The 20,957-nt window shown below is 40.8% G+C and overlaps 2 protein-coding genes across 8 annotated transcripts; both read left to right on the top strand.

The window, feature by feature from the left end:
• The first annotated feature begins 3,314 nt into the window (after window positions 1-3,314).
• On the top strand, window positions 3,315-3,905 carry LOC103708333 (subtilisin-like protease SBT2.5). The gene is made up of 3 exons (XM_008793210.4): window positions 3,315-3,451; window positions 3,598-3,745; window positions 3,843-3,905. The coding sequence occupies exons 1-3, from the start codon at window positions 3,375-3,377 to the stop codon at window positions 3,903-3,905; spliced, it is 288 nt and encodes a 95-aa protein (XP_008791432.1). The 5' UTR covers window positions 3,315-3,374.
• Window positions 3,906-7,650: 3,745 nt separating this feature from the next.
• LOC120112308 (polypyrimidine tract-binding protein homolog 2-like) lies at window positions 7,651-19,427 on the top strand. 7 transcript variants are annotated; one of them, XM_039131199.3, is made up of 12 exons: window positions 7,651-7,776; window positions 11,480-11,700; window positions 11,791-12,000; window positions 14,105-14,167; window positions 14,254-14,327; window positions 14,411-14,506; window positions 15,732-15,789; window positions 15,884-15,988; window positions 16,075-16,156; window positions 17,433-17,545; window positions 18,595-19,153; window positions 19,233-19,427. In XM_039131199.3, the coding sequence occupies exons 2-11, from the start codon at window positions 11,515-11,517 to the stop codon at window positions 19,129-19,131; spliced, it is 1,524 nt and encodes a 507-aa protein (XP_038987127.1). In that variant the 5' UTR covers window positions 7,651-7,776; window positions 11,480-11,514; the 3' UTR covers window positions 19,132-19,153; window positions 19,233-19,427. The 7 variants fall into 7 exon arrangements, with proteins under 7 accessions (XP_038987127.1, XP_038987125.1, XP_038987126.1 ...); XM_088704985.2 differs by adding an exon at window positions 12,077-12,206 and having other exon boundaries at window positions 7,657-7,776; window positions 18,595-19,427; XM_088704986.2 differs by adding an exon at window positions 12,077-12,206 and having other exon boundaries at window positions 7,661-7,776; window positions 11,490-11,700; window positions 18,595-19,427.
• Window positions 19,428-20,957: the final 1,530 nt, after the last annotated feature.

Consider the following 20,957-nt stretch of genomic DNA (forward strand, 5'->3'; position numbering starts at 1 on the left):
CGCCGCCCTACACTCACTGGGTGCCAACTGTTGCTCCGGCGAACACTGGCGGACGGCGATCCGTCGGCGAGCGGCGTCCTCCGTCTGGGTGCCTGCAGAAAAGCCGGTGGACCTGCAAGAAGCCGACCCTTCCTCTAGCGCCAACTGTTGCTGGAGGACGCCGCCCTACACTCACTGGGTGCCAACTGTTGCTCCGGCGAACACTGGCGGACGGCGATCCGTCGGCGAGCGGCGTACTCCGGGGGACCTGCGAGAAGCCGGTGGCCGGGCTTTTCCGGCGCCGGCCCTCCGATGCCTAAGTCAGAGGGGGGCTTAATTTTGGAGAAGAGAGAGGGACTGTATGTGAAGTCCGAAAAATCTCCTCGGGAGGAAGAAGCCTCCAGCCCCCTCAGGAGGAAGAAGCCCCCTTTTATAGGGAGAGTGTTACCTGTGATGTGACTGGGCGAATTAATGGGTTACCGTCACGATTGGACGTGGGCGTGGAAGTAATGAGTTGCTGTGGATGGCCCGTTCCCATCATGGGAGGAGATGGCGTGCAGCCAGAGCTTGCTTGTGGCGTGCAGTGCAGTACATTCTTGGGAATGATGAGGTGTTGACAGTCGTAGCAGGGTATGGTTCCTGATTAATGTGTCGTGGCGTGGCCGGCAAGTAAAACATGGTGCGGTAAGGCTGCTGCAGGGCATGGCCGCAGCATATAGATGACGAGGCCGGCCTTCTGAGGTCAGCTCAGCCTTCTGGTCTCGTCCTGCTGGTCTTAGCCTTCTGTGCTCGGCCTGCTGTGCTCGGCCTTCTGGTCTCGGCCTGCTGTGCTCGGCCTTCTGGTCTCGGCCTGCTGTGCTCGGCCTTCTGGTCTCGGCCTGCTGAGCTCGGCCTTCTGAGCTCGGCAGCCTTCTGGTCTCGGCCTGCGGAGCTCGGCCTTCCGAGCTCGGCAGCCTTCTGGTTTCGGCCTTCTGAGCTCGGCAGCCTTCTGTGCTCGGCAGCATGGATGAGCTCGGCAGCCTTCTGAGCTCGGCTTGCATGAGCTCGGCTCGGCTTTCTGAGCTCGGCCTGCATGATGAGCTCGGCCTGCATGGTGAGCTCGATCTTGCTGATGGATTTGGGTGCTATAATTGCATTTGTGGGGTGGTCCATTTTTCCCCCAACACTACCCCCCGACTTCCGAGTTCGAGCAGCTTTTTGGCTCGGGCGAAGGAAGTAGTCTAGTCGTCGATCATCCTGTAACATAGCCAAATATATATGGAGATGTGCGTGCCAAGTAGGGTGTACCTCTCATGCAGTTGGAGTTAAGTGCTCCAGGTTGACTCAGCGGCCTTCTTTGGCCTTGTCTGTTGACGATCAAGCCAAAATCGAGCCGAGCTCGATAGTCGATGGAGATCGAGCCGAGCTCGATTAGTCGATGGAGATCGAGCCGAGCTCGATTAGTCGATGGAGATCGAGCCGAGCTCGATTAGTCGATGGAGATCGAGCCGAGCTCGATTAGTTGATGTAGCATGACGTTAATCCTTTAACTGGGGGATCCGAGCTTGGTCGGGAATCCGATCTTGGAGACATACGGGAGATGGACTTCATTCGTTGGCGATCGTGCGCCCTTATTCGGAGCGGGGCGACGTTGGAGATAGAGATACCCGTAGGTCGTTTTTTGGATTCTCCGACCTGAAAATAGATAAAATATTGAAATTATTTGAAGCCAAAGTGGCGTCCTGTACCTTTTGGAGATATTTTGATGGCTCTCGAGCTTTGAAGTCCCTCAGGACTTGGCTCAGCACCGGCCTTCTTTGGCTCGATTTTCTGGGAGGGGTGTTCTGCGCTCGGGCTTCTAAGCTCGGGCTTATGAGCTCAGCAGCCTTCTGGTCTCGGCCTTCTGAGCTCGGCCTGCATGAGCTCGGCCTGGATGAGACTGCTGCAGGTCGTGGCTGCAGCATGTGGATGACGAGCTCGGCCTTCTGAGCTCGGCTCGGCCTGCATGAGCTCGGCCTAGATGAGACTGCTGCAGGTCGTGGCTGCAGCATGTGGATGACAAGCTCGGCCTTCTGAGCTCGGCTCGGCCTGCATGAGCTCGGCCTGGATGAGACTGCTGCAGGTCGTGGCTGCAGCATGTGGATGACAAGCTCGGCCTTCTGAGCTCGGCTCGGCCTGCATGAGCTTGGCCTGGATGAGCTCGACAGCCCTCTGTGCACGGCCGGGGCTTCGGTGATGGTGACGCTCTGAAGGAGAGCAACGTCACGAGCGCCGTCGTAAGGACTTACACCCATGAGGAGGGAGTACATAACTCTCCTTCTCCAGGCCTCAGCTTTTATTTCTCTTTCCCTCCAACTCGTTGATGTGAGACTTGGGCTACTACTTCTCACTAGTTGCCCCCACGTACGTCGTTGTAGCGGGAGCCATGCCTGATTCGAGATGGCTCGGGAGAAAGTTTCTTCCTCCGCTTAACATGAACCCGTGGAGGCGGCACAGGAGGAGCCTCCACTTGTTGCAGGCTTTGGGCTGCAATGGCTAGCGCTTGGACTTGCTGCACTAGCGTGTCGAAGTGCTCGGGTTGGACTTGTGGAGCTTGATCTGCCGGAGGTCTTGGTGGTGGATTCTGGATTGAGCGCCCGGGGCTTGGAGCATGATGCCGGGAGGTATCAGAGACTCCTCTGCTCCTTAGTTTCATGGCCACGACTCAGGCCCTTCCTCTAGCGCCAACTGTTGCTGGAAATTGGACCCGGGGGCGGCCGCGAACCGAGGAGGAGGAGGAGCTCCGGTGGGAGAATCGGCGGACGGCGGTTCGTCGTCTGGCGGTGTCCTCCGGGGGGGCCTGTGAGCGAGAACGGTGGGCGGTGGATCGTCGGCGTGCGGCTCCTTCCGGAGGAACCTGCAAGAAGCCGGTGGCCGGGCTTTCCGGCGCCGGCCCTCCGATGCCTAAGTCAAAGGGGGGCTTAATTTTGGAGAAGAGAGAGGGACTGTATTTCCAAGTCCGAAGCCTCCCTTGGGAGAAAGAAGCCTCCCTTGGGTGCTTTAATTGTACGTGTGGGGTGGTCTATTTTTTCCCCCAACATCCCCTATGACATGCATTGCCATTTCCTTCGTCAGCAAGCACCAACAAGTAAAGTAATCTGTTACTGTTCTACATGGCCATGTTGACGTTGTTGCTGCCCTGTTACTTATTTCAACATCAATATTCTTTTTTTTTTTTTGGCTAAGCACAATAAAGCTTATTACTAGTTAATCTAAGGTCATTTTCTCCACAAATACAAGTGAGGTTGATAAGTATTTCTTGGACTCATCACAACTGTCCCCATTTTATAAATACCAACCATGGAAGATCTATAGGCTTGCCGATTTTGAGCTGCTGCGCAAATATAATACAAGAAGGGGAGATCGTGGCACGGAAAATGGGAAGCTCGGCGGCAGATGTCTACTTTGTCTTCATGAATTTTGATCCCGAGTATGAGCGCCTGCGAGCAGATCGGTTTGCCTTCGCCACACTCTCAATTTGTTCTCAAGTCTTTTAGCATCACCATTTTGTGGGCATTTTATTCTGCCCGATGTTTTCGATTTCTCTCTCGAGTTCCAGCAGTAGTAGTTACTTCTCTTCTTATGGCGGTGCCTTGATAGAAAGAAACAAGGAGCAATGGAGCTTGATCGATATGTAAGCAACAGACATGACCAGCTGCTAGCCAAATTGCTCAGACCAAACACCTATAGGAAGAGATCTTCTTTGGCTATCGTTGATGGGTTTGCAGTTGAAATAACTGATGATCAGGTAAGGCAGTCAGATGCAGCGACCTACTGTGTTCATCTTTTTACTGCATCCTTGTTTATCTCATGCCTGTTGAGATCCTTGCTGTTGCTTCCTGTAGGCAGCCATTCTTAGATCCGCAAAGGAAGTGAGGGTTGTGGAGAAGAACCAAGAGCTTGTTTGATGCTTGACATGAATCAAAGCCTAGGAGTAGATCTATTCTAAAGAACTTAGTTGGGTTTAAGTAATATATTAGTTGCAAACTTTACGAGGTTTTGTATTATTGTACGTAAAGATTTTATGTGACTGATCCTTGGGGCGCTCAAGGTATGTATTGCTTTTGAATCTTTCGAATCCCCAAGATTGATGCCTGTAAACCAAGTAGACTGTTTTCTTCGATGTTTAATTTCGTCAAGCTGTGTTCACAGGTCTCATTGTTTTTGCATCCGAATATTTTTACCTTTTCTTTTCAAGTTAAGTATGAGCTAAATAACTTAACATGGAACTAATTACGTACTTCTCGAGCAATAATGTGGAGCTAAATATTAAGTATAGAGAAATTCATGAGCAAGTTATATTGGTAAGTCTCGGCAGATAGGGTTCTGGTAGGATCTACGTCAGATAACTTGCTAAATAGGCCTAGTGTAACCTATGTACTTAGGCAATAGCATCATATTACCCCCTTGTCATATTGTCTTAAAGTTTGCCCTGATATATAATTGAATTTCCTGCATGCAAAGTTATTTTTTCCCCGTTTGTTATTATGGAAATATGTTCGTCTCCTTATAAAGTGAAAAGAAAGCAGCTTGTGGATGACATGTCGAGAGGATGCGTTGTCATGCATCTGAACTACAATTCTGTTGCAGATTTAGATGGGAGTTGTTGCATGGCAGAGGACATTTCATGTCGACAAGATCATGTGGATTTGATCAACTTTGAAATGTTTTGAGTTGTCAACTATTGCATGTCCTTTGCCCATAAGGCCTAGCAGGACCTACGTCTGAGGCTACGTAATCTTGGTGCATTAGCTTTGGTTTATTGAGAGGAAATGCCATGCACAGTTAAGATTGATGCAATTAATAGTTGTAGAACAAAATCAAGAGATGAAAAATGAGGTTGGAATTAAATAATTCTTCTTCTTCTTCCCCCCCATCTATTTTATAACGAATAAGAAATTTTTAAGAAAACTATGTTCATCTTTGTAAACCCCATACGTAAGCAAGTCATATACGACGACAATGGTTATTAGCGATTGGTCAAGAATGGGACGCTCTTCCGAGTGCTTGGTGCTTTCTGAGGGGCCACTGAACCGAGCTCCTTTTACTGAGCCAGAACTCGGTTGTACAAAACATGATCCATCTGTCGCTCAAACTCGGACATTTTTTTAGCCGTTCTCAAAACCTAAGCTACTTTACTAGGATTGATTAAATGTATACACCATTAGAAGCTAAAGTACGCGCGGCATCGGCAAATCATGTCTGGTGGTGAATCAAGATAGAAGTTGAAAGTACATGTGAAATGATATAGGGTGCAAATGGTTGCACTTGCAACAATTTGCATCTCCTCACACTCATGATTGCTCCTTGCTGCAAGGGGATTTTGCAATTCATGCTCTCATGTCGCAATTATTGGCAATCTAAGCCATTTCCAAGTTCATGATCTCATCCAATGAAAAAATTATATCCTGCGCACCGTATGGCCGGATACACCAACAATCATCGAAACACATTGCTGTGGGCCTATTATTTAGATGAGCGCATGTTGAATGGAACTTATAATAATACATCTTGGTAATTGATGGCATATACGACTGTACTGGTGTATGTAGTGTGGAGTATGATTTCTCTACCTACTGAGAGCTTACAAGTGCCTCCTACGTGACATTTTAACCTAGCGACTCGGGAAGAGAGATGCTTATGGCATATCCCAAACCGAAAATTGCAGTTCTCGGCCTGCTAGGTTTCGAGTTGTATATTTCACATGGAAAGAATAATTGACCTTCTTGGGCAATATCAATCATTGAATTGCATATTGCACGGATCTGAAAGCATATTGGGTATCCAACTGTTGGCGTTCTGCAGGAAGGTGAATCATCCCCTCACGCGAAAGATAACCCGATCTGATGGGACTCTATAAGACTGGTCTGGCAGGACCAGACCCACCACTGGCTCCGTCGCAGTGTTGTACGTAGGTACTAAGGCACGTGTCGATGGGAAGATTGGCTGAGCGCACCCGAAAAGATTCCTAAGCCCAAATGATATGACGTTGCGGAGGGTGGCTGAGCAAATGATATGAGTTTGCTCTGCCATCTCAGTTTGGCTCCCAGTAACCTTTGTGTTGGGCCGGTGACAACTTTTATGTTCCAACTCGTACAGGGATTAGGCAGAAATGCAAGTCTGAACTTTGAACCAAGAGTATAAAAAGCCACTAAGACGGTGGCCGGATAGTAAGGAGGCGATAATTTTGTCCGAGCTATTCGGATTTGAAATACGCAGGCATCGATTAAATTCGGAGACCGGATGCTCCACGCCCGGTTGGCTCGATGGCAGTTATGATTTCCTTCCACCTGTATCTTAGTGGTGCCACGTGTGACGTACTCATCTTCGGATGAGGAGAATGTGAGTAAAACGGTGTCTATCCGTATCAAACTTGCTCCTGGCAGGGCGGGGGTCTAGTGAGGGCTGCTACGCGAGGGTGGGCTGGTCTCTTCCTCCCCCCTACGGGCCCTACTTCTCTTCCTAAGCAAAAAAGAAAAAGAAAAAAAAGAAGAAAAGCGAGTATAAAAAAATATAAAATATATAAATAAATCTATTTCATTCTACTAATTTAAGTTTTTGAGATGAATGGTAATTTTAGCAAAGAGCTTATCATGCACCGATGAGGAATGTGCAAATTGATAAATCCAAGACCCATTAGTCTAAGAGACTTCAGCATGCCAACTAGTATGATTGGTAAACTTTCTTTGGATTATTAGTATTAAAAATCTAGCTCCAGCATCACTCTGGCTTAGATTTCAAACCGCAATTCTCCCATCCCAGTTCCAAGGGAAAAAAAAAATTGCTTACTACTATGCATAATGTGAAAGCTCTAAAATATAGCGTGCTATCAAGGCCTTTTGTTTAATTATCTTAACAACGATGTTGCGAGGAATTTTAAGAAGCGGAAGTTGAGACCCGATTAAATACCACGGGAGGCACCTTTTCTATAGACTGGAATCATCCAACCCACACTAACCCACCCACCATAAATGACTTTAGATATGGAAACTATGATTGGAACTCTTGCACCCTGAAACCAACATCCGAACCGGCCATGCGCATGCACCCGACAACAAGGTCTTAGAGAATATGCATGATGTGAAATTTTATTACTATCTCAATATCATTAAAAAATAATGATCAAAATTCATAACAAATAACAAAAATAGTACTATTATAAAATTTAATTATCCAACAAGTATTAATGATGATCTATCTATTTATTTTTTCATCCGTGATCTCAACAATAGCTAAGTACCAAGTGATCTCAATCACCTCCTATGTTACAGTTCTGTTTCGGTTTAGAGTCTCATAATTTCTTCGTTCTGTTTGTGTTATCCACATATTTGTTCCGTTTGGGCTAAGCCAACTCCGGGTCCAAATTCTGGGGCCGATACTAATCGGTCCGATCACTTACTCCTCGCTACAGTCTTAATATTTGGGCCAGGTGGGCCGAGTCCAGATGCACCTTGACTTTGACGGGTCTATCCGGTTGGATTGAACCGGACGGATCAAGCCCACCCTTGGGTTCAATCTCGGGTCCTCTAGACCGCTACGCCTTCTACAAAAGTTACGAGACCATCGTGGAGAGGTTGCCACGTCATCGTTTCGGGAACCGGTACGGCTGCACGTTTGCGGCCACATTATAAATAACCCCGTCTAAAAAATTATAAAAATAAACCCTAAACCTAGCCCTTCCCGAAAAACGGAGCAAGAACGAAAGGGGATTCAAGAATCCCTCGTCGACCCTTCCGTCGTTCTCCTGATCGCTCGAAGCCCGCCGTAAATCTGCTTCAGGCATCCCTCATTCCTTACTTTTCAGTATAATCTGCCTTATTTCTCGTCTTTTTCATCCAATTCTATGTATCATTCTTCCAATGATCTTGAAACCGTGGGAGAATTTTTTTTTATAATTTGTTGTCTTCTTTTTATATTTCTGGCGGCGCCATGGATTTTGTAATAGAGTTTTTTATATGTGAAATTATTTATGCACATCGTTCTTCACGGGACCCTTAATGTCGCTTTATTGACAAGATTGGATCTTCCCCCTCTTTTGCTTATTCTTTTTAGTTTTTCAGATGTTGCTGCTCTATATGTGATAATCTGCGTCAAGATTCCAGACATCGAGCGAGGGGAGAGAGAGAGAGAGAGAGAGAGAGAGAGAGAGGACAAGCTTTTTATGGAATATGCCAATAACTGGTTAATGGATTTTATTGAAGAATTACTTAGGGCATAAGGCATAAACTATTTCTTGGCACTTAGAGACCAGGAAAGATTGAAGGTCTGGTTAATGTTACATTGCATCCAAATAACTCTTCCCATTATGTAATCTGGAAGAACATGTGCCCTGATTTGATAGGATCAGCTCATTGAAGTTCGATTCTGATAGGAGCTTATATGAGAATTTAATCAAGGCCTTGCCTGATGTGCATGCGCTAGACATAAAAGGATAAATAGTTCATATTTGTGAAATTTCATCAAAACTTTTGCCATTGTTAGAGGAGCAACGACGATCATGCCTGTCATTGTTCAAATGTCATCTTCCTTGCAAATATACCTTTCTTAATCATAGCTTCTGCATACAGATATGAAAGCAGATTTCTATACTAACCTATCAATATATGTGTTTTTTGTGCAATCTTAATATATTAATTTATCTGTTAATTGGCACACAAGTCTCTCCAGGTAAATAGAATAGAGGTTGGGAGTTAGAGGATGAGAAAAAGGAAAAGCGATTTGCTTGGCAAATGGATCCTAATGAATAGTGGGGTCTGTGATATCTAGAAAGATGAGTTAAAATGATCGGGTGGACTATTTTTTCAGACTTGGGATAGATTAGTTTTGAGTGTTTATAAATAAAATTTTAAGAGTCAATACAGTTAATATTGACATATGTTACTATGTTGGCAACTAGAAAAGTCCAATTTTACTTGGAAAGGGTGTCAGATGTTTAAGTCTGAGAATGAGAATAATCCAATATAGGAATCTTTTGGAAATTGGACATGGGGACATGTCTATGTCTTATGTATCTCTAAATCCATATTGTTGCAACATATAATTAACAGGGAGCTAGACCTATGTTTGTTAAGTTCATAAAATTTGATAAAATAATTGATTAGAGTTGATACTTGTTAAAAGTGGACATGTAATGATGGTGACATAATGATTGGATGGTAGGAAGTGTTAGAGAGTGTGATGAAGTGTCCCAAGTTCCAACACATCAAAGAACCTAAAATTTGAAGTGTCCAGATAACACTGCTGAAGTCTGATTTTAAGAAATAAGCTTTCCTCTTGGATGCTTCCTAATATAAAGACAAAATTTATGAATGTTTCTTGGGAGCCTAACAGGAAGAGTGCTTTTGTGCCCGAAGTTTTGACAATGTTTTGAAGGGTGAGATCTTAGAATTTTTGGATACTTTTGATCTGCTATTCTTATACTTATTTATGTGGTCATAGCATGATTTGAGTTAGAATAGGCATGGAACTTCTTGATGTATATCTTATAAGCATTGTTGTAATGGTCTGATGGTGGAAAAAGCAATTCATTTTTTGCATCAATGATAAGAAAATTTTTGTTCCAATAATATATGGGCTTGCAGTTTGCCTGCACGTCATTTCCAGAAGCTATCCTCGGCACAAACCAAAGGTGAGAAGGGGCATAGAGACAAGTAAAGAAAGAAGTTGTTCAGTTGGAGGTAGCCGAGTCACACTGTATCCTGAAAAAAATAGGGAGGTCAGGTCCTTCTAAATGGCAGTTCTTGGTCATCCTTGCTTTCCTGGGATTTTTTGTTGTTGTTGATCTCCCTAATAGCACCATTCTGTTCTCTCCCTGCCTTTTCATCTCTCAGCTTCAGTCCATGCAGGAGATATCCTGTGGATGCAGCATCTGGTCATCTAGACAAGCCTTAGATATGACTGGGTAACAGATGTTCTCATGTCAATAGGTGAAGGGAAATGGAGCCCACTGACTTATATGTTGTGACTTTTTGGGAAATTATTTTAGAGACAATGTTTTTTAGCCTTATTAAGATATATACATTTGGTGTTCAGCGCCTGAAGAGCTAAAGGCAGCAAAGATGGTTTTTCTTGCTATCATGTTGTGAGTATGAATCATGAGAAATGCTGGTCTTTGAGCTGCCTTCTTCTCTTGACCTTGATCTCTGTTTGCAGTTTTCATGGATAATAGTGCCAATGAAGTATTCTATTTAGTTTTAAATTAATTCTTAGGAGCTCAGACTATCTTGGATCCAGACTTGTTGGTCAGAGTGATAAAAATTCTACATTGGATTTGAAAATTTCTTGTTTTTTGATTCATTGACATCTATGCCAAAATCCTAAAATTTAAAATAATAAACATTATGCCTCAATTGATATCATTATAATTGAGAAAATGGAAAATTGTTGATGATTGGACACATTGCAAGCCAGATCCTTATATCTAGAAGGTTTAATAGCTACAATAATGGCTCATTGCTAGTCTTGAACTTACCTAAGTAAAGCAATATTAAGAGAAGTACGAAGTTTTAATTCTATGTTAAAAATTCCATGACCTTACTTTTTATATTTTGTTAGATTACTGATATTTGCTGGTAGTTTTCTTCAAATGAATATCCTTAAGTAGAAAACTTTCTTCACATATATATCAACCTATGACATTATGCTAAAATATTATACCAAAAAATAGATTGTGATGTATTTAATAATGTTCAAATTCAGCGGGGACTTTAATCTTATTGGGGTTGCTTTAGTATGATTCTTTGGCTTATTAGCCTTTGAGATGAACATAACTTCCAACATCACAAGTTGTCCCCTTCCTTCCTTCTTTGCCTAGACTCTTTTGAAGGTTAGGAGGATTTTGGAGAGTTGCTCCTTGTTTGATGACTTTGGATCACAACTGATATTGTAGATTTCCCTAACTGCCAAGAAGCCATGCAGGTTTCATGATAATCCCCTCTCTTGCCTAGATTTGCAGTGTAAAATCTGGTCAGTCTAAATAGCCTTTTCAACATATAGTCATGCTTTGTAGGTGATCCCATATTTGATGGGAAAAGGCTTGGGTGGTGGTGGTGATGACTCATTTTCATGGAAACACTACTAAAAATGAGGCTTTTCTGTTCTCAGATAACAGCATGATACACAACTTAATTGACAGATATTAATTGTAATTGTGATTCTACTTTATTTTATTTACCTGTCTTAATTACACAATAGATGAATCCTACAAATCCTTATTGTCTTTAACATATATGCATACTGAGAAACATTGGTGGCAATCAATTTTGTGAAGTAATTTGTCATATGACAGATTGCAAATGAGCAATATTGCCATTGACCTTACATATTTGAGATGATTATGATGCTATCTTTATTTATAATGTTCTATTTTCGTTGCTCTTTTGTGATGAAAAGCCAGTTTTATGTATTATCTAGTAAACTTTTTGAGATATCTGTGGAGGAAATCCCATGCATAGAAGCATTAATATGGGTTTATTTTTGCTAGATAATTACAGTTGCATCATTTGCAGCAGAGCTGTGATGGCTTCTGCCTCCAGTCAGCTCCAGTTCCGCAACACCCAACCACCATCTAAAGTAATTCATCTGAGAAACCTACCATGGGAGTGTACTGAGGAAGAACTAATTGAATTAGGAAAGCCATTTGGTAAGATTGTGAACACGAAGTCCAATGTTGGAGCTAACCGGAATCAAGCATTTATTGAATTTGTGGGTATTGTGCAGTTATCACCATTCTCCAGTCTTCTTGTTTGGTCAGCTTATGACTTTTCCTGCTGTGCTCTTATCTTCTTTTTGCAGGCAGATTTAAATCAAGCAATTGCAATGATTTCATATTATGCTTCATCAGCAGAACCAGCACAGCTACGTGGAAAAACTGTCTATCTTCAATACTCCAACAGGCAAGAAATCATCAATAACAAAACTACAGGGGATGTTCCAAGCAATGTATTGCTAGTTACAATTGAGGGTGTTGAAGCGGGTGATGTCAGCATTGACGTTCTACATGTGGTAAGAAAATTATTACCTTTCTAGTTATGAGAGGCACAGGGCTTAATTGTTTATAATAGCTCATTTTCGTTTACAGGATGATAATGATTATGATAGAGTTCTCTATGAGTAGCTTATTGTTCTTTGACACCAATCTAAATGGATCAGCAGGCTTATGTCAGGGAATCATCTTCGATGACAGCCTACTGCATTGGGAGAAAGCGCATGTGTGTTTGTCTCCTCTCCCTTGCTTACCACTGCCCCTTCACCCTTTTCCTCTTCCTATCCTTCTGTAGTTTTAGGCTGTTTGCTTTCTTCTCTTCTCTTTATCCCTCATCCTTCTCTCCAGATCCTTTTTTTAGGTATCCCTGTTTTTAGCAACATTAAACTTCTCTTTTTCATTGACAGTGATTTTGTCTGTTTTACATGCTATATATGCAAAAGTGATTCTTCTTAGTAGAATTAGTGCAACTATAAGTAATCTTATTCTCATGCCTCTAAAAATAAGCTTTTTGTTTTTTCCTTAGGAAAAAATGTATGTGCTGATCATTTTTGTTGTTTTCTAACCTTTTGGTCTAATATAGTATATATTAACTGTGAATACTTGTTTACCCTTCAAGTGGTTAAATTGTATATTCACATTAGCATTAGGCAACGGTTATAAAACTAGATGATGCACATGTATTTTTAGCCTTTTTAGATTTGCTGTAGACAATGACCAACTAAACTAATTTGTCCGTATTAATTTACAATGCAGATATAGACCTTCACAATGTTTTTTACCAATATAAACAACTCAAATTTCAATTGATTATAAGGTCTTTAATGCATGAGAACTAAATCAAATTTAAATCACCAAGGATATAAAGTAAGTGTTGGGAGCCCTTTTTGCTCCCTATTAGCAGGTATCTATGTGTGAAGTCTATCAATTGCACAAGATAATGTAACAAAATATCAAATCATGAAAATATTTTATAACTGGTGATGCAAGTGGGAAGGAAAGAAAATCAGAAGATGAGTTGGCTTCAAGACACATGGAGGTCTGGTATTTCATTTGGTCAATGGAGTGTGGACACTGAAAAATGCCAACCATATCGCCTGAAATGTTGTGTATGCATGATAATGCCCCCAGGATACAACTGACGCGAAGCTAGTGGTTGAGTGCAAAATTTTTGTTGTGCTGATTATCATCAAAGATATGTTGGTTGTGTCTGGATACTTCTATAGAGTTAAGCTGGCACTAACGAAGAACTGGATGAAGAATAAAGAGTTATAAAAACTGGTCATTAGACATGTTGGGAACCATGACCAAATAACACAAAGATGAACATTGATATAACAAGAGTATCTTTCTCCAAAAGCAAAATCAAAAAGGAACCATGTAGTTTCTGTTGGGACCTAAGCTTATTAAGGGCATTGAAAGGTCTGTCTTGAGGGTTTAACTCTCAATGAAATGAAAACCTCATGCCATGACAGAGCTTGATACAGGTTCTTGAAGTTCCTGCAATCCTTAGTTATAAGGTGCTTGCATTGCCGTTCGATTTCAAAGAATTTCTTACATCTTCAGTCCACGTAAAGACTATTTTGGTAAATTTATCCAGCACACTTTCTCGGCTTCTTAGAAGAAGTTGATTAGCACTCATTTGATTATGATATGCGGCTTGTTGCTGTCATGCCCTCTACTATCAAAAAGATCTATGATATCAGGAACAAATAAGAATATCAAATATGCTTGTAATTGCAAGGAAATGTGAGTCTCGAACCACAAGATATGATGAAACATTCTAGATCCATAATTTTTTTTTTAAGTATCAGCTTGTGAAGGAAATCTTTCTTTTTGTGCATGTACTAATCACTCTTATGAGGCGCCCATGTACTTATGTTTATTTCATTTCTTCCATTGATGTGCTGCTTTGGTTTAATTTTATATATAACTGTTGGCTGCACTTCCATGCTAATGTCTATACTCTGTACACATTAAGTTTTGTACAACCAATTTGTTCTGTAAATATGTGCTGACCCTTTTTGTGAAGTTAGGGAAAGAAACTTTTTTTTTTTTTTTTTACATTTTACAAGGTCATTTACTGAGTCCTTTTGAGACAATTTGAAAAATGTGGCATTGTAGGTCTTCTCGGCTTTTGGGTTTGTTCATAAGATTGCTACCTTTGAGAAAACAGCAGGTTTCCAGGTATTGTTTCTGGCCTATCCTATCCGTGACTATATTAGAATCTGCTTTTTTTTTATGTTGTAATGTATGGATTCTCTTGTGTACAGGCGCTAGTTCAATTTTCTGATTCTGAAACTGCGTCTACAGCAAAAAATGCCCTTGATGGAAGGAGTATTCCTAGGTAGAGTAGGCAATGTTATATTTCTTTTTACTAAGGCTTGCCTGGAAAAAAAGGTAAAAAAAAACGTCATGCTTTACATGCAGATACTTGCTTCAAGAGCATGTTGGGGCTTGTGCCCTGAGGATAACTTTTTCTGCACATACAGATTTGAATGTGAAATTTCAGAGTCACAGGAGCAGGTAATTGGAATTAACACCTCACTGATTCTTTGAGAGAACATTTAGGAAAATTTTGCACAAATTTTTTCTTGCAAGGCCTTTCAATTTGAATTACCTTTATGAATCAGATAAGCTAGATTTTATGTTAGAATTCCTTTTTTCCCCTTATGTCAACATGCAAGGCGATTTCAACTAGAGGTTGGTTTTGAAGCATGCAGTTCTTTAAAACATATCAAGTTCTTTTTTTCCTGGCGGGCCAGTGCTGAGATCATCAACTTAATTTCATGCATCCCTTCCCTACAAAAAAAAAACAACAATTAGTGTTTGCCAATTGCACATATTCGAGGTTCAGTTTTATATTGGCAACTTGGGCCATTATGTGTTGATATTGAGACATCAGTCTTCATTAGAATAGTGATATCTTGGACTTCTAGTGCTGATCATAAAACATTCATTTTTACCTTATTTTTTTCTTTTCTAAATTGGCATATAACCATGCATTCTGTGCACTGGTAATTGTGATTCTTACATTTAACTAATCAGATAGATTTGTAAAATATTTTTACTTGGATGAGTAATAACTTTGATTCTGTAAACAAGTCCTTCAAAAATTCCATTACATGTTGTATTTTTGAGAAATTTGGTGAAATGGATGATGTGTCAGGTGATATATTCCTTTTTCAACATTTATTTAACTGACTGCATATGGGAGAAGTGAAACTTTTCAATTAAAAGGCCTAGAACTTCTTGACCCACTAGAAAGCCTTGGAGACAGGTGTGCTTTGTATTAGTGCTATATGAGGTTACTTGGCACATATATCGAATGTGGTAGTTTCCCATATTTTTGCCATTAAAATGCTGGTCCTGACTTATTATGCAAAAAGTATCTCTATTTCTGAAACAATAAATATGGTTATGCAAGCCCTTTAAACATTGCAATTTTTTCTTTTTTGGCCAGTCAAGATCTAGCTTCCACGCAAAATTGTTCTATCCACATTTAACACCATAAATTCTGCATGCTATTTGTAGTTCCTAGGTTTTTTTCTGATTTAATGCCACACAAAGGGCTCGGAAAAGAAGTTTTTTCCTATGTTTCTCCTTCCATTCTAGGAATCAACATATAAATGCAGACATAGTCACATACCAATAGCGCTCTCCCTCCTTTAAGCTTTTGAACTGTATGAATTTTAGTATGTTGCGCTTTTTATTCATTTGAGTTTGTGGTTACTGATGCCATTTTCATCAGGGACTACACAAATCCTTACCTTCCGGTTGCTCCATCAGCTATTGATGGTAGTGGACAGGCAAGTCAACTGGCAGTAGGTGATCTATTTTTCATTTAATTAACACCATGATTGATGCCATATGTTCTCTTATATTTCTCTATCATCAATGCAGCCTGTTTTAGGTCAGGATGGTATAAAGCAAGAACCAGAGAGCAATGTTCTTCTTGCATCAGTTGAAAATATGCAGTATGCTATTACTATTGATGTTCTTTACATGGTAACTCATTCACTTCCATCTGCTAATCAAATTAAGAATGCTGAAATGCAACTCCTACTAATTTCTGTCTTTTTTTTCTTTGACAGGTCTTTTCTGCATTTGGCACTGTTCAAAAGATTGCTATTTTTGAGAAGAATTCAGGATTTCAGGCCCTAATTCAGTACGCTGGTAAATACAAGAAGCAACTTTGACAATGGGCTGTTATGCCTTTTATTTCTGTAGGATATCTTTGACTGGTAAATTGTAGCATTTGTTTCCTTGGGAATGTATCATAGAGTTACACTACATGAGTGATGTTCTTTGTTGTGTTGTAGTCTTTTAAAACATAAACTCCAATGCTATAAATGTTCCATGTGGGTCTTCTTTTTGTTCTCTTGTAAGCATGCATGGATATTATATTCTGTTTGCTTTTTGATTGATGAATGACGTGCTATTTCTGTTAATTGTATGCCATGTGATGTTATGTAAATAATCTTCCTGAACAATCTATCTGTAATGTGATCATTATTAATCATGCCATCTACTCTGCAATGATAGGAAATCTCTGTGCAGTTAAAGTAAAATGCTATCTCCTTCATTTTGGAATCCTCGGGAGGTGAAAATAACATATGCTCGGTTGATAGCATGAGGAGTGTCCTGCTTGTCTACATTGAATAACATCCCAGTATTACGCGACTAGATTTATTAGCCAAAATATTTTGATATCAATTATTGGCACAACTCATATTTAACTTGCTGGCTGAGACCTTAAATTGATGCACAAGCATGAAGGGTTTTAATTATTCTTAAGTGGCCTTTTCTAAGTCATGTTAAAGTTCTCCTAATCTATCAAATGTGGCAAAGTTCATTGGGGCATGAAAAACTATATGCAACACTTTTCCTCCTTTCATTATGTTTTGCAACAAATGACTATAATTGTTTAAAAATTTATTCATGCTTCTTGAGAGGTTGCTCATCTATTGGTACAACATCTAGGCTTTGCAAGAGGTCCCAGAACTTGAGCTTATCCAGAAGCTGAAAACCCTGCAGTCTTTGAATGGAAAATGTTGTTACTCATGCTTATGGTGCTTTTTGGTCCCATCTGTTTTTTGATTTTATCTTATAAATTAAGTTGAAGCCTAAATAACTAGTCAGTTTGTTTCTTAACATTGTGTGTTTTTTTGTTAATCTTGCTTCTTAGCTGTTTGCAATCATTACGTGTGTTTCTTATATATAATAATTTCTTGTCTGCAAGTACTTGCCAAACTCTAACATATTTTATGATTAGAAGGATTGCCTTTAGTTGCGTTATAAGTTGTTCAGCTGCTGAACACCATTTATTCTTTCCCTCTTTTTATTCATACATGGAACTAAAATGTTATTTGAAAATATTTTGTTGATTGTGCATGGTAATGGACGTGAGTGGTTCTCTCAGTCATTTGTTAGTCATATGCTTTCACTGCAGACATTCGGACTGCTAGAACTGCCAAGGAATCCCTAGAAGGACACTGTATCTATGGGGGAGGTTTTTGCAAGCTTCATCTGACATATTCACATCATACCAATCTGAACGTAAAGGTAAAATTGAATCAGTATGCAATTGCAGCCCAAAGGTTGTTGAACTGTCTCTATAACTTGTAAGTGTATGGTTGAGTACAGCAGCAGTTAATTACAACCCTAATCCCATTAGCTGAGAAACCATCACAATATTCTTTCCACTGTATAAAATTTACCAGTGTTAATTGGTCATAAGTTGAAATTATAGGAGCAATAATTTTGTGTTCAGTATTTATGAAGGTATTAGGGAAGTTGCTGCATCTCTAGCCGGTATGTGGGGTTAGCAAAGTGCTGCGCATTCTCCAGTATTATTTATAGGATGCATAAAGTAGTTTAGTTGCTTTGCTTCATAGTATTTTGAGGAATATCTAGTTATTTGCTTGTTTATGTACACGTGGGGCATGTCTGCGGCATGTCTGCATGCATATACAGGACTGTGCACTTGGTCATGTAAGTAGAATCCAGAAGCAGATACATGCATGTTGAGACTGTTACACAGCTCTTTTTTTGCCCATGGTTTATGTTTTTTGCTATTGTGCCAAAGGTAGTCCTACTATCCTGCCTGCAAGGTTTGGTACCAGCTGACATTTATTTCCCTTCAGATTACTTGGAGTTGTATTTAAAATTTAGGAGCATATCTGGGTAATTTTGCACAACTAGACTATTAATTACTGGTGGGCCAGCTTAGATTGTGGTTGTCAGGTATATGATTATGTTCATTAATATCTTCCCCTCTTATTACATCAATATTTATACCTATGTCTCCTTTGTTGCATGGTAGTGTTTATATTAAGATGAATGTGCAGTACACCTGCGAAACACATCACTAGGATTTAATTCGTATATAGGATTTTTTCATGAAACTCATGATTTAATTGTTTTTGCACGTGCACTAAGTATTCAGCTGGTGATGATATCCTGGTAGATTACGATTTTATGCTTTACGTTAGAGTCAGTTTAAATATCAAGCTCTTTAAAGGAAGAGTTAATTCTAGACTCATCTGGCATAGTGGCATGTAAGTTGTAGACGGGAAAACATTAACATATATGATGGACATGCCTTGATTCAGATTAACAATGATCGAGGCAGAGACTATACTGGAGGAAACACAGCCACGATGAGCAACCAGCCATCAATTCTTGGTCCTCAGCCGATCCCCGGGCTTGGTGGGACAGCTCCATACAACAGTGTTCCATATCCACCCCCCAATGCAATGATAGAGCCTCAGCCTGGAGCAAGCTGGGATACAGGAGCTGGCACAGTACCTCCTTTACCTGCCCAATTACAGAATCAAATGTACATGCATCAAGGGGCTATGCCTCCAGGTGTTGGTCCTCAGATGATGCCCTTGCCCGGTCAAGGAAGCCAACTGGGGCCGCCACGACCAGGTATGAATCCTCAGGTGGTGCCATTGCCTGGTGAAGGAAGCCAACAAGGGGCCGTGCCAGGTATTATGGGTCCTCAGACTCGGATGGTGCAGCTGCTGCCTGGTCAAGGAAGTCAACAGAGGGCCATGCCTCCAGGTATGGGTACACAGATGATGCAGTTTCCTGATCAAGGAAGCCAACGGTTCCCCATGCCATTCTCACTGCCTTACAGCCGTTAGGCAAACCTTCTGCAATGCTACGGTATTCTATACTCCACAACCATTGCTTGATCTTTCCATCTCAGCTGTCATGCACCAAACATCTTTTTATTGTCCTGCAGTTTCTCGTTCTTAATTTTGTGCATTCCTTTTAAGCGGGCCGAACATGAATGTGCCCCATGTGGCTCGAGATGGATGCATCAAACTGTAATACAAGGGCATGCTCAAAACTCATGATGTAATTACAACAAGCTTAAATTGCGAAAGCTCAAAACTGATCTCTCATCAAGTTATAGATCAATGGGTATATTTGGCAAGCCACTGTGTTGTTGGTTGCTCATATTTCATCAAACTTTCTAAATTTTTGTGACGAGGAGGAATATAGAATATGAGTACTTTGGGCAGATGGCAAACAGGACAGGTTGCTTTGCAACAAGGGATTTAGTCCGAGTCATGCTTTGCCCGAGAAGTTTGTGAACCTTGCTTCAGGTAAGCATTTGATCTTTTCTGTTGCGCTTCATTGAAAACTTGGAGAATAAAATCCCTGTTCCCAGATTATGTTTGTTCTAGGTTTAACTTTCTTGTGCCTATGATATCTCTCAGACGATGGAGCTATGGGGGAAGCATTGGCTGAAAAAGCCTTGAGCTGAATCTTTGTATGCCTCGCCTCGTTTGGAAGGGGGCTCTTCTTTGCTCTAACTTCCATGCAGGCGGAAAATTGGTTCCTTTGCAAAATTTTATTTTATTTTTTCTTTCGAGAGGAGGATGAAGATCCTCCCCGATTTCATATGAAATCCTTGCGTAGGGGGAATGGTTATAATAATATTATTAAAAAAAGAGAGAGTAAAAAGTGGAAAGCAATATTTATGGAGGGGCTAAAATAACAAATATAAGTAGCTAAAGAAAATGTTTGTAATTTTTTAAGGACTGCTGAGCCTTTCAGGTCGCTTTCCAATCCTCGTACCACTCACTCTTCACGCATCTTACCGTCTCGATTTGAAAGTTGTGCCATACGCGAGTCCCGGTTTGATAGCCCGAAACTAGGTCAAGTTATGTAGATTTTGAATTCTTGATCAAAAGCAGGGTTGTTTCGCACGATGTACGTCGGAACTTGCGAATTTTGCATTAAAAAAATTATTAAGTTGTAATTTGTAAGAAAAGATTTTTTTTTAAGAAATGATGCGTATTAATTAACATTTAATGGTTCCCGGAAGAATTTGCTCGTGAGTTTCTACTTGATGGGCGTAGACAAGTATGCTGTCGGGTCCTGACCCAACCTGACCAACATCCCCACTTAATCTGATATATTGGAGACTTGATCTGGCCCAATCTGAATTGCAAATTGGATCGGCGAAATCCTAGCCGGACTTTATCCAGGACCTCATCTCGATCCTTCTCCTCCACCTCCTTTTTGCCTCCTCCCTTCCTCATCGCTGCCCTCGCACAATTTGTTGCCGGGCTCTGATAGTAGAGTTTCACGCGGCAGTGATTTCAGCCTCGCAAAAGGAGAAACTATATACTATATTTATAATTATATATTTATATATACGACTATGTGTGTATGGATGGGTAGGTGCATGTACGTGTGTTTATGTATAAATTTTTTCTTCCAATATGGTTATGTTTAACCGGATAATACTTTAGGTATAATTTTAAAAGTCCAGCCCAATCCAATAGTTTATTGGATTTATTTTTCATCACCCGAATCTTATATTTTGGGTCAGTTTTTTGGATTAGATTAGCCGGTTACCAGCCTGCATCAATAGCTCTATAAGAAGGATTTTTTTTTTTTTAAAAAAAAAATCAGAAATAGCCATATTCCTGTATTGACTTATCCAGCTAGGCAT

This window comes from Phoenix dactylifera, chromosome 9, assembly GCF_051530095.1.
Source record: "Phoenix dactylifera cultivar Ajwa chromosome 9, Ajwa_hap1_PhDact_Kaust_v1.1, whole genome shotgun sequence".
Classification (NCBI taxonomy): Eukaryota; Viridiplantae; Streptophyta; class Magnoliopsida; order Arecales; family Arecaceae; genus Phoenix; species Phoenix dactylifera.

What these genes read in the sequence shown, in the direction of transcription:
- LOC120112308 (XM_039131197.3), top strand. Translation starts at nt 11,515, where the DNA reads ATGGCTTCTGCCTCCAGTCAGCTCCAGTTCCGCAACACCCAACCACCA. An exon ending in AGAAAACAGCAGGTTTCCAG is followed by an intron (nt 14,168 to 14,253) that starts GTATTGTTTCTG and finishes TCTTGTGTACAG; the next exon opens with GCGCTAGTTCAATTTTCTGA. An exon ending in ATACCAATCTGAACGTAAAG is followed by an intron (nt 17,546 to 18,594) that starts GTAAAATTGAAT and finishes GCCTTGATTCAG; the next exon opens with ATTAACAATGATCGAGGCAG.
- LOC103708333 (XM_008793210.4), top strand. Translation starts at nt 3,375, where the DNA reads ATGGGAAGCTCGGCGGCAGATGTCTACTTTGTCTTCATGAATTTTGAT. An exon ending in GAGCGCCTGCGAGCAGATCG is followed by an intron (nt 3,452 to 3,597) that starts GTTTGCCTTCGC and finishes GTGCCTTGATAG; the next exon opens with AAAGAAACAAGGAGCAATGG. An exon ending in TTGAAATAACTGATGATCAG is followed by an intron (nt 3,746 to 3,842) that starts GTAAGGCAGTCA and finishes TGCTTCCTGTAG; the next exon opens with GCAGCCATTCTTAGATCCGC.